The sequence below is a fragment of the Dermacentor silvarum genome, chromosome 1, assembly GCF_013339745.2.
Source record: "Dermacentor silvarum isolate Dsil-2018 chromosome 1, BIME_Dsil_1.4, whole genome shotgun sequence".
Taxonomy (NCBI): Eukaryota; Metazoa; Arthropoda; class Arachnida; order Ixodida; family Ixodidae; genus Dermacentor; species Dermacentor silvarum.
Window position 1 is genome coordinate 411,408,843 of NC_051154.1, and position 13,506 is coordinate 411,422,348.

At 46.3% G+C, this 13,506-nt stretch overlaps 1 protein-coding gene across 1 annotated transcript in view; it reads right to left on the reverse strand.

Annotated features, from left to right (window-relative positions):
- The window catches only part of LOC119447187 (endoplasmic reticulum transmembrane helix translocase), a 265,907-nt gene that overhangs the window by 185,028 nt on the left and 67,373 nt on the right, over positions 1–13,506 (reverse strand). The window contains exon 6 of the mRNA XM_049663732.1: positions 7,859–8,012. Coding sequence (XP_049519689.1) covers positions 7,859–8,012 — 154 coding nt within the window. The remainder of the gene's footprint in view (positions 1–7,858; positions 8,013–13,506) is intronic.

Sequence of the window (13,506 nt, forward strand, 5' to 3'; positions counted from 1 at the left end):
AAAGTTGGGATTACAAGAAGAGGTGCTCCTTCGATGGAACAAATACTGCAAAAAGAAAAGGGTGGCGAGTGAGCCGTTTTCCTACATACGAAATGGACAAATGGTGCAACAGAAGGTCCCTGGACTGATGTACGCAGACGACATTGTGCTACTAGCGGACAATAAAAAAGATTTACAGATACTTGGGAATATCTGTGGCAATGCAGCGACAAATCTGGGCCTTAAGTTTAGCACAGAGAAATCAGGAATTATGGTCTTTAATGAAGAGACGAGTAACTTCGTGGTGTCAATTCAACAGCAAGTAATACCCATAGTGAAGCAACATAAGTACCTAGGTGTGCACATAAACGAAGGAAAGAATTACTCAAGCAACCACCAAGATAATCTGAAAATAAAGGGGAAGCGGAATGCAGCAATAATGAAACACAGAGCACTGTGGGGCCACAATAAGTATGAGGTGGTGCGTGGAATTTGGAAAGGAGTAATGGTGCCAGCGCTAACATTCGCAAATGCCATTCTGTGCTTAAAATTGGATATCTTGTCGGCGTTGGAAGTTCACCAAAAATTGGTAGGCCGGTTGGCTTTGGGAGCCCACGGTAAAACCACAAATGAGGCAGTGCAGGGTGACATGGGTTGGGCCTCTTTTGAAGTCAGAGAAGCACAGAGCAAAATTAGTTTTGAAGAAAGGCTCAGGAACATGGATGAAAATAAATGGGCGGCTAAAGTGCACAAGTATCTGTACATGAAAAGCGTGGACACAGAATGGAGGAAGAGGTCAAGGAAGTACAGGATAATCGAAACTGTAAATAGACAACCAGGAGTCATCAGAAAGAAAGTGAGAGAAATAGAGACCGTGAATTGGATGCAAAGAATGGAAACAAGAAGGACAATGGAGATTTACAAGAATGAGAAGAAAGAAATTATAAGGGAAACTCTGCACCTTGCTATTTGAGCCTCGAGCCGTTTGCCTAAGGATCAAAACATACCGGAGCAAATATTCGGAACTAGATGAGGCATGTGTATACTGCAGCAAAGATCCAGAGACCACTCAGCACATCCTAATGGAATGCGAAGGGATTTAACCAGTAAGAACCATAGGTAACGTACACCATCCAGAAGCACTTGGGTTTAAAGTGGACATAAGCATCAACTGTACAGCAGTCGAGATAAGCAAGAGACGTTTAGAGCATGGGTTCTCAAAGTGGTTCCACGGAACAAAGGGTTCCACAGGCCGCTCTTCGGGGTTTATCAGCCACTGATAAAATTTTCCTGGTTGCGCACTCGCCAAGTGGCTCGAGCGCGAGGTGCGCTCGATCCAAAGAACCTCCACTACCCATTCCCGAGTGTCAAAAAGCACCATCACAGTGTGTAACAGAAACATGCAAACGGCGCAATAAATCCACCACCAGCTTGTGGCCACGGACAGCGCGCCTAAGCTTTTGCACTCAAATGTCAAAGGCCGTAGCTTACCACCATGCGCACTTCTCCCATTTGTAGATCGAGGCCGATAGCGTGCGCGATGATGTATACGTCGAATGGTTACAAAAATAAATGCGCAATGGAGCAAAAACGGCGATAGTGTCCAACTGTAACGAAGCAGCGGAGCCCACATCCGTCCACATTTGTCGTCAGCGGAAATCATACGTGAAACGTGTCTGACAGCAACGCCGGAATGCTTTGTGCCCAATTGTATGCTTAAAGCCTTTATTCTTGCGTTTATCGTCGCTCACAACACCACGCTGACGGCTGGCCACGTGCTTTCGTAAATGCGTAGCCGCCATCTATGATCGTGTCGATAGCCACAACGGTTTCATTGTGACTTGGTGCGTTCGTCGACTGCCTGCCTTCAGAACCGCAAGGTCCATGATCGCGTCGATAGCGGCCGCAGTTTCATCCGCAGCAGTTGCGGCAAACAGTAGTTTCGCTTTGATTCATTGCAAAGCTGTTGAAGATGAAGCACACCGGCTACATCGCGATGAACAGACGATTTATTCGCGACCAGCTCATGGGCGACAAAATAATCAGGTATGTGCGCATGGTAGTGAAAAGCGTCTCAGACGAAAACAGACGCCGCAGCCTCGCTGCGAGCGCTATATAATGAGTCATGAGATGACAAGAATTGCAGCTTCCACACTGCTTTTGTGCAAAAAAGAAACATGATTTGCTGATTCATTCAGTAAATAAAAGCATGTTGACGTAGTAAGCATTTGTTTACTGTTTTCTTGATACCCTCGATAATTCGACATTCGGCTAATTCACACTTTTTTTTTCGTTCCAGTGAAATCCGAATTAACGACGTTTTACTGTACTCAAAGTAGTGTCGGCATTAATTCTAAAACCTCTGGTGATGAAATGTTATAAGTGCGATAAGCACTAAAAACTGCCATTCTTTCTCAGCATATGTTTTGGTTGCGATGCTGTCTTGTCTTGGCTCATAACGATTGCACCCAGTTTGGACCCTGTGTGTTGCACATCACCGTCAAAGTAGCCTGCCAAACACCACCAATGGCCCCAAACATGTTGCGCGCAAAGCTTAGCCTATTGGGGGGGGGGTTCCTTGGCACTTCATTGAGCTTAGCAGGGTTCCCTGGGACCAACATGCTTGAGAACCCCTGGTTTAGAGTATTGGTGGAAAAAAAAGCAGGGAAGAGATGGATACAACCGGATCTCTTACAGCCATAGGTAGCAGTACAAGGTAGATATTGAAGGTAAAAAAAGATAATGCAGATGTATACAAAAATGCTAGATAAAAACATGTATAGCATACCTGATTAGATCAAGCAGGCTAGGTGACTATTTGTCACTGCCCCCTTTCAAAGGGGATGCCATTAAATCATCATCAAGTAGAGGTACTGCTAGGCTCCCGTTAGGGAGCCACAGTTTTGCCACTAAGGTCATTCGATTAGCTTGCACCACTGTGAACCAGTTCATGGCGGTTCACAATAAGTTCAATTTCTGTGGTGCAGGCACAGTGCGACACGGTGCAGACGCGGTGCAGGCGTTATGTCCGACTAATGTGCACGAAGTGCGTAAGTTTGAGAGGTCCTGAACTGCAGGTATGATCGGCTTCTGGGGCATAAATACACACCACACTCGCGTAGACACATGTGCGAAAGTGGGGTTCTAACGGCGCCCGCGCCTCTGTGCTGCATCGTCTGCTGCGCTGCTGCTCCGCACCTTTACGCCTGCACCACATCGGTACCAACAGCGGAGTGGGTGCTGCAAAATCATGAACCAGCCATGTCGTGCCTTTCCTGCACCTTTTGAAACGAACGGCGTAGTTCAGCGGGCGCCACTGTTGCACTTCGTGAACTGGTTCAGGTGGTGCAGGCGAATCGAACGTACCTACTGTTTTCTGCGCACCACTCACACCGCCTCCAGCGATTCTAGTGCCACTAATAGTCAAACGCCATCACGTGGTCAAAATGGGCTACACTGTGCTGCGGAGAAGCCAACAATCTGCAGGAACCGGCCGACCACGCGCAGCTGACATCGGCACTGTTATTCTTTGTTGCTTGTTCCTCGATGCTGCTCGGAAGGTACATGTTACATTTCACACGACGTACTGACAGCCCTTGCAGTATGACAAGGTGTACAAAAAAAATCTAAGCACGGTGCTGCAGAAGTTTCACAATTCGATGTACCCACGTGAACTTTACTAGTACAGTCGAACCCACTAGTAACAATCCCAGATATAACGACCACATTTCAGTGCATTCACGATTTTCTGGACATCCTTATGGAAACTGCTTCCAGGTACAACAAACGTTATTTAAATCGCCGTACTGCTACAACGAACGCTTCGAACCCGTCACGGTAAAAAGAAGGCACACGCAAAGTGCCAAAGCACGGAAGTGCCACCAAACTGGGCACACAGCAGCGCGTGCTCCGCTTCACTCCAACCGCAACGATGATATGGCCTTTGAGATAGCAAGCGACCGCATTGCGTGGATTTCGGAAGCCACGAAGAAGGTCCCGCGTGGTCACGCGTTTTCAAGGCACACCTCCAGACTGGAGGCGCGCCTTGAAACAGCATGGCGCGTGTCGTGCGCAAGCACAGTATCGAACGCCACCACAGCGTCACTCTTCGCAATTGTCCGCACGGCACCATGTGCGTTACTCCTGTTTCAATGATCTGGAACGACCATCTATGTCTTTCCCCCATGGGAACAACAGCCGCTCAAGCATTTCTGCCGACGCAGCTCTAGTCGGAGAGAACGCTGCACCACGCGCTGCCGCCACGCAATGTTGCAAAGGGTCGGCACTAACTTACTACGCCGTTATCAGGAGATCATGGTTCGGGTGCACTTCGTTTACGCATTGCTCATAACGGTTGGCGGTGATATTATCGTTCGAACATCGTTTTTTTTATTTTTTGCCCAAAGCGACATAGATAACGTAATTTTAAAGCTCTTGAGTGGCTGATGCACAGTCATAATGCCGAGACCATGATGTCCGAGACCTTTGCAGAATGGCGGCTTGCCGCAGTAGTTTCCGAAGTTTACACTTCCAGCCAACAACAACTATTCGCTCTCGTGTGCAGAATACAGTCATATCCCGCTGGTTACAAATTATATCACAAGCTCTCGAATAAAAAATGGCGGCTCCACTTGCACTTTCGAAATAACAGATGATCAGAACCGGGCGCTGTTTTGAAAGAGTTACATGACGCCGCATTTCGTTCTTTAGATGGACGTTTCCAACAGGAGTTTGCAGCTAGGTGTGGGAACGCACTGGGAACAAAAATAACACTGAAAATCTGGTTTGCACACCAAACTGCTGCCGAATTGTAACTGCTGATGCCAGCTTCAGTGCAGTTAATTTTTGAGCGTTTTTAGGCGAGTCCATATATAACTAACTACTGATATAACAACCACTTTTCACGGTACTATCGAGTTCGTTATAAACTGTTCGACTGTTTCCCTATTTCCCCAGAACGATTACAGATTGGAATAATCTTACTAATGATGCAGTATCACGTCACTACAAATGTCTGAAACCCATCTTTAGTTCCTTACATCTTTTGTACTACATTACAGTGGAAAATCATTGATACGATCTTCGCGGGAACCAGAAAATAAAACATATAATCCAAAGCAAGCCCCAAAACGTAAGAAAACAGGCTTACTTGGTGACCAACTCGCTAGCAAGGCTTCCTGCGGCGTCGAGTAATGCTGCTCCGCATAACAAGCGTGTTATGCGGAGCAGCATCACGACACCACACGAACTGCTGTAGCCAACACACTTTTAATGAGCAACTTTAAAACAGCTCGTCAGTTTTTGCTGTACCTTCCTTTTTTTTTTTTTTTTTGAAGTCCGTAAACAAGTGTTAAAAGATAAGTTCCTTGACATAGCTACGGAGGTCACGGCACCACGAGGCCAAGAATTCCGAAACAAAAGAACACCGTAGAGCAGCGTGAGACGAGCGATACGACTGGCGGATGAGGGTGGGCGTTTCATTCAGCCACATGACCGCATGAAGATCTCGCCTGAAAAGCCAACCGAAACAAGCGTAAGCAAAAGCTAACGCGAGCAGATGATACTACGAGTGCGAGAATAGCGCTAGCGGTCGTGTGGGTCCACATGACACCAGTTTCCTGCACGTACATCACTGAAGGGGCAGCTCTCATTGGTGTGTTTTGCTCGCGGCTCGTTTGCCGCCGTGCGTGCAGCAATGTAAGTCGGTCCAGGACTGAACCCTCCCACGGCACAAAAAACCTGCTTCGCAGCAGCTTTTGCGGGGTGCGGCACACGTTTTTCCGCTACTGTTGCCGGCCCGTAATACGCTGTTCGTGGGTCGTTGGAATGTAACTTAATCTAGATAATTTCAATATAAGGCTACGAATTTCAGAAATACCAGTTTGCAGTTGTATCATCCAATGTCAGGTGAACACGTGATCGTATCAACCGCATGAAAATACACTGCTCCTTGGCTGGAAAACAAAAAAAAAAACTTATCCCGAAAAACATATTATGCAGAATCATATCAACAAGGTTCCACTTATATCCTTGTGTTGCATCGGTATCTTATATTTTTGCATTTGTGTTCTTTGACTTTGACTTAAGATGAATTGATTGACGATTTCTCTTGGAATTATGTTTGCCATTTCCAACGGGTGTTTACTTGTATACTGTATGCCCACCCTAAGGCCCTGTAAAAGATCGCAGTATCAATAAATAAAAAAGTAAATAAAAAACTTAAAAAGATACCAACAGCAGAAGTGTCTTTCTTTGTTAGATAAATTTTCTTTAATACACTAGCAGGGTTCTCCCCCCAGTGGGCGGAGGTGGACCACTGCTCCGGCTGACCAGTCAAAATTCAGCTTGACTGGTCAGCCTGACGTAGAAGTTACGAAAGTCGCACTTTTCTAGTGTGCGTTAGCAAAAATCGGGCATCGGGAAGTGCCATCACACTGTGGAGTGCAAAATCTTCCGTTGACACAATGCCGCCATTTTCGAACCATCGTAAAGAGGAGAGATCTCACCTTCAAACAGCCATAGTGGTGAATTTTGCCATGCAGAAGTAAAGAAAAAGAGGTGAATGAAAAATGAAAAAACTAGTGTCGTTATTCGTCACTGCTGCTACACAGACACAGAAAGCCCTCCTATTGGTCAATGCAGCTTTGAATCGAACGATGCATGTTTTTCGCGCATTTTGACATCGGCGAGATGTGCATTTTTTTTGTCCCGGCAAAGTAGGATGCATTGCGGTAGGATGCGTCGCTGGCTCGCGTTGGTTTCGTTATGCATCCAAAGTGTAAAATTTGTGAATTTACAATTCAAAATGGTCCTATTGAAAAAAAAAAAGAAAGAGAAAGACTTAGCTACATGTGTGTACCCATGCCCCCGGTTGCAAAATGTGCCCCCCCCCCCCCCACCTCAAAAATTTTTGGGGTGAACCCTGATACTAGGCAATGTATTTTCAGTTAACTTAGTACTTTTAGGAAAACCATACTAGTGCAGTGATAGGAAGTTGCACTATGTGGGGATTGAGGTATGCCCCGTCACCTTCGTGCAGGCCTGTTTTGTCATCCCTACGCCACACCCTTTCCACTTGCGATGATTGTCGGAGTGGCCTTTGCCACAGACTATTTTGCGGCAGTGGCACTCGCACTGCCGCCACGGACGGCAAAGCAAGCGGAGATCTCTCCGTGACAGCACTGGGTATGTGCACGTTTCCCTCTTGTCCGCCAGCGCCCTTTGTAGGACTCAAACTTGAAGCTTGCCTACGGAGTCTTTGCACCAATGGCGAGCGTCCTTGTGTCAATCCTTTTCCAAGCGCTAAGCCGAAGAGCAGTGCCTAGTGCTCGCACGTGGTCCTACTACGCCGAGCCACACTTTTCGGAGGCCCAAGCCGAGGGAGATTGCCCAATCTCTCGAGACTGGGCCCATTGGTTACCACGAGAGCAAGCAGCATAGCTGTGGGAACTTCTCCTAGCAGCGTGTCGCGGGGAGCCATCCTCCCCAAGCAACGTGCTAGTAGCGCCCCTGTCTGCATTTTTTCACCCTTGGAGCGGCAGCTCCGCGATTCCCACGGCGACCCGGGACTGGGCGTTTGTGCAGTGTTGGGTGTCGCCGGAGACAAATGAACGGTTTCCACTAACTAACTTAGGGCAATACTGTGTTCTCTTGCGTGTGTAGCGCTCGGTGCCCTCCCTTTTGCGGCCTGAGCATGTGTGCTAGACTATGACGTGACGGCTGACGCGGCCCCGTGGTTCGCTAAGGCCGGACCCGCGGTGGTCAGTACTCCTGTGAGAGCCCCGCAACTTTGATGTATACTTTACAAATGTGGAACTAATCATTTTCTCATCTCAAAAGGGAACGGAAGTGGATGCCAGACACTCCAAGGTGCACGCACGCCTGAGTCCTGTGCTGGCCTTGGCAGGGGGTGTGTGCTGGAGCACCTTGGTGCCTCCGAAGAGCACATGCAGCCGGCCGTCCGCCTCCATGTCCAGCAGCTGTTCCGGATCCAGCTCCTCCACGGGCTCCTGTGAGGCACACGCACGACACTGTCAGGCACACACTCGGAAGATGGCCAGCTGCTTGAAACATTTACCTCATGTAAATCATTCAAAAACAACTCAAGTCCACTACATGGCCAAATAAACTGGCACCATGAATGAGATTCTCCGACACATTGTGCACAAGCTGATCCCTTGTGCAGCCTGGATCCAATGACACATGTCCTAAGCAGCATGTAACATTTTTGTACTTGAAAAAAAAGATCCAAGGAGAATCAAGAGGCTAAAGTTTTGCTATTTCTAACCAGAGTGCCAGAGAAAGAGCTATGACGCCAATGAAAACCTATAAGAAACAAACTTTATTTTAGGTGAAATGGCTGGCACAAGAGCCGTAACTAGAGTGCATTTTCATACCTGAATATGCCCGATTTTTATTAATTGTTTTAAGGAAATAATTGTTTTAAAGTACACCTGAAAAAAAGTTTTACCCTGCTTGCGGCCTGAACCATCCACATCAGTATTTTTTTTTTTGGAACCAAGTACGGGAAGAGCATTCACGAATAATTACATTCCAGTCATTATGAAAAGTTAGCCTATACACATGTATTCATTGAGTGGCTGGAAATATGTGAAAATAGCTGGTCTCCAATCCACGCTACGAAGGTGGTTGGACAGCAAAGCTGTAACCGACAACTAGAATGATAAGCCATTACGACGTAGCTTGAAATTACTCACATGGCGACATTCACATGCACTTTAGTCGATACCAGATATATTGAACTCGAAGGAGATCGCAAAATAGTTCGATACGTTATCAATAATTCAAAATATCAAAAATGATATCTGAAGTTTATCCGAAAATTCAGTACATCTTGGAGCTTCCAGAAATCGTGAAAAGTGCCAATTGCCGATTTATTTCTCCAAGGCCATGTTGAATGCACAAAAGTTTACTTACTTATTGCACACAAATGTCGCAAATCACTTGCACTACAGAATGGTCTTTGATATACAGTTAAACATCTATACAACGAACTTCAATATAAGAAAATTCTCTTTATACCAAAGGATATTTTTGTAACTTCTTCACCAGAAACACCATGTATTTTGAACTACAATATAACAAAGTGTGTTTACACGCAATTTCAATATAATATAATTTCAATATAATGATATTTCACTGCCACTGTGAAGGAATGCCAAGGAAATAAATGAAAACTGCCGCGGGTGCAGATGGTAAAATAGCTGGATTATGTGCGGTTGCTTGCGAACGCACAACTCAAACCGCGTTCCACGCAACAATGAGCTGCCACCGGAGCAGAGCAGCGTCTGATAAACATGAGTAATGGTCACAGTGTAAGATACACTCTCTTTAGGTGGGGACATTTATCGGCTTGCTTGTGAGACATGATCGATCAGATAAAATAGCAACGGCGCGCGTCCGTCGGTCCGTTGACGGCAGCGTATACCTATTATTGGCAGCACAACACAACTGCAGTTAGAACGCAGGCGAGAGCTTGCACGAATAAGGAATGTGTGGATAACACAAACGACCAGAAGACAGCCTCTGCACGCGGCGTCGCGCCGCCGTATCTGCTCTTGATCTGCTCCGCCGAGATGATGCCCTCTCCCCCACGCTCTCCCTTCACCACGGTGACCTAGTTTTTGCTTGTCACTGAATGATTTTGGATTTCCCGTGAAGCGCCGGTTTAGCAACAGTAAATAAAACCTTTTCTCTCTTGAAGTTGCGTTGTCCCGCCGATAGGTATCCGCTGTTGTCACCAGGCTGATGGACACGCGCTGCTGCTACTTTATCTGGTCGATCGCATTTCGTGAGTATATATCTTACACGGTGGTAGTGGTACAAGTACTAAACGCATGACCCTCTTGTCATCATGTTCCGTATAAAGTACAAGTGCAATGAGATCCTGACATGTGCTGTGGGTGCAAAGGAAAGAAGGATGGTGGCTTGATGCGCGCAGTCTTCCCGGACGAGCTAAGGGGAATGAAGGGATGTGATCAAGTGCACGCCTAATGCGGGAGATTGCGTAATCTTTAGATGCGTTGAGCAAAGAGGCAGTAGAAGCATTCACTCTCAGCGCTATGACAGCAACTGACATCTGTTCACGTTTGCCTGTGCGTGTGCGACACCATGCTAGCTAATTAATAACAGAATGATTACAAACATTTTTACGCCCGACAAAACTACGAACCTTATTTTGTTTAGTGTTCTAATACTTTGCTATCGCTATCAATGCTTCACCTTTAGGGACAAACTGCGACTTTCTTTGTCATATTAATTCATTTTTTCGACTGCCTGATAGTTCGTAAAATTTTACAGCCCCTTCCGGGTAAGAAAAATCTATCAGCGACTCGGTTATTTTCATAAAAGGTCAAATTTCAATATAAAAAAGTTAAGTGACTTCGTTATATCAAGGTTTAACGTACTGATCGCAATGCTAAGCTTAGAAGTCCGCATTCTTTTGTGCGTCCGACACTTTGTTTGCACGAAGACGCTGTTAGCACTTTCCTGTCCGCGCCTATACCCAATCAATAGCCCACTATCCATGATTTCAGCTCCAAATTTTGCCACGCTCGGAGCGCTTTTGGGCGGCTAGCGACATCCAGGCCCTAAAAAAGGAACTGTTTCTAGTTTTGGTTTAGGCGTTTCTTTTTTTTCACAGTAGGGGGGAACTTTTAAAGCGCTTTTTTAGTCAGGCGTGATGACCACTCCTAACTTCCGACATGGCATCGACGTCGCGCACAGCTTGCCCCTCGGAAACGGCCAATTTTGATGGATTTCGATGAGTCTGCATCAGAATTTTTTGATGGTGGTAGCAGCACAGGCGGCGAAAGTGTGTCAAATAGCCCTGAAACGTCAACCGGTATCCACCGGTAAGTTTTGTGTTTGTAAAAAAAGTGGCGGAAGCCATGTCACGATGACTGTTGACAGTAATGCATTAGCATTGAATCAATATACAGACCGAACGTATTGCCACTGTTGAAACGAGCCATGTCTCGTGTACCGTAGCGGGACTCCTCTTTCGTGCTTCCCTAAGAACATTCGCCGCGCCACTGCCGCAAAGCCTGCATGTGGCCTGCCTGGCATGCTGGCCAGTGCGAGCATTCAGAAACGCGTCATGTGGCTTCTTTCTGGACACGCTGCACTGTCTCGAAGAATGGCCTCAGAGACAAGCCTGCCGAGACCCTTGCCTGCTGCACACCCAGTGGCACGTACTCCGTTGGCAAGAGTGGCACGTACGTACTGCAGTTGGTCCGATGGTTGGTTCCTCAGCACAGCCACCCGATGCGCTAAACACAGACTATCCAGTGGCCAAAGGAAAACAGTTATATACATAATGCATAGATATATAGTCAGAAATGGGAAATAATGGTTCGACACGGATGGATAAGGCGCTAAAGAGCAATAACGATTTATAATAATCGGAACGTCATCAGCGCACCTGGCGCTGTCACCTGCAGTGCTTTGCTTGCGCTGCCGTGAGCACTAAGGTCCCTAGATAAAACAAGTTTTCAAGGTAGCACCACTCCTCCATTCCTGCTGGTTTCCTCCTCCCCGAACTGCACTGGGGCCCCCCCTAGAAGGATCAAAGCTAATGAGGGCATGCACAAAAAAGGGAATGTTTCGTGTGAGTTATCACGCCGAATAGAAACATGCATGTTTGATAGAAGTCAATCACACATAGATTAAGCAATTGCTTAGTTCAAAGTATAAGATACAGTATAAGAAGAAACATAATGCATGCTGTCCAACTAGCAAGGTTCTGCATCTTTTATATTTTACACCACTAGCCATGGCACCTCGCATGCGTCCGCTTCGATCCAAATTCACGATTGTTACTTGCTCTGCACTCCGACGGCAAGAAATAAAAGATGAAATCAGCCATCACTTAGCCTCACTTCACGCTGAGGGCAGGACATTAGGTATGATTTGTCGTTGTTATTGAGATCAGCTCTTGCGTTTTCCAGTTATTAGGCCTACACAGAAGATGCCGAGGTATAAAAGAGGTTTGAATTTAACCTAGCAGATGTGCACCACAGCCTTAACGCTAATAATGCATTGACGATGCGGAACACCTTAAAAGCCTAATGGTTCATTGCATTATTACTTTATAATCCACCACACGATGACGGTAACGAGCAAATGCCAACTAGACGCCGAGCAGACGACGCAGCGTAAGCGAGCATATTCAGAAGGACGTTTGCTCCTGTTCTCGGCTATGCAAACCTGAAGGAACTGCCGAGAAAAAGTGTATTGCAAATCAAACGAAGCCCCAGCCTTCAAGTAAACACGGCCTATAGTTACAGCACCGAAACACTTGTGGTTGTGATGTATCACCGGCGCCGGCTGCGTGTTAGCACTGACGGCCTAGTCATACAGCTGTTTCGGGGCTTCGACGCAGGCGGCGTTTCCCTCTTTTAAAAAAAACAAAAACTTCATAAGCGGCGTTTATCAGAGCCAAGGCTGCAAGGTATGGAAACGCAGGTGCTTGCACAACGTGAATATAATTAGTATGTCAGCTACCACGCCCCATTTACATATTGTTGCACGACGACGGACGCTACAGGCATTGGTAGCAGGCAACAAAACGCGGACGAAAACATTTTGATGCGTTCGCCTTCCTCTTTGTCCGAGGCGCAAGTACCTTCCACAGAGCTGGAAGGAGCTTCTCATTCAGATTATTACAGTGCTGTGTGCTTTTTTATGCCAGCTGCTGTAGCACACTCTAAAACGCCGTCCTATGACTTGGCTACGCCTTTTCTTCTGGCAAAAATCCAACCAGATGATTAGCGCATGCGCACTAGTTTTGAACCTTTTGCAATACATTAAATATCAACTCTAGTGATTTAGCACATCACGTGCAAGCAATTCACCAATCACAGACTCGAATAAAGTAGAAAAGGGAGAGTAAGCAAGAGAGTGAGGAGGACAATGAGTGTCGCTACTCTGTAACCTTGTTTTGTCTAGGGACCACACCAGTCATTTCTACTGGTCGGATTAAGCTTCATAACATTGATAATGACACTGGGCTGCGTGGAGATGAGCAAATGGCACAATCCTTACGCCTACATCGCCCAGAGGAAATTTTATGCTGTTGTTATCTTGTCTGAGCCTTTCGTTTAGACTTTTAAACTACATACGGCAGATGTACAACACTAATCAAAGGCATGTAGACACCAAAAATTGACCACGAAGCAACCGAAAATATCTAAAACTTGCATAGCAAGAAATCGTGTGCCACAGAAGTTGACAAAGTGACAAATAGGAGTAAGAAAAACAGAAAGATATAGAATTGCATTTCGGCCAACTGGCCAAACCAAGTATCGGTGGTATTGCAATATGTCTGGCAGTGAAAGTTATTTTACCCATGCTCTGATTATTCGGACTTCCTCACGGCACTGCCGTTTCCTTCATAGACACTGGCGGATCGAGAAAGAGAGGTGGGTCCCAGGCCATGCCTGAGATATGCTCATATATACTTGAGCGGCAAAAAAAGTTGAACGTGTTTTTTTTTTTCTTTTTATC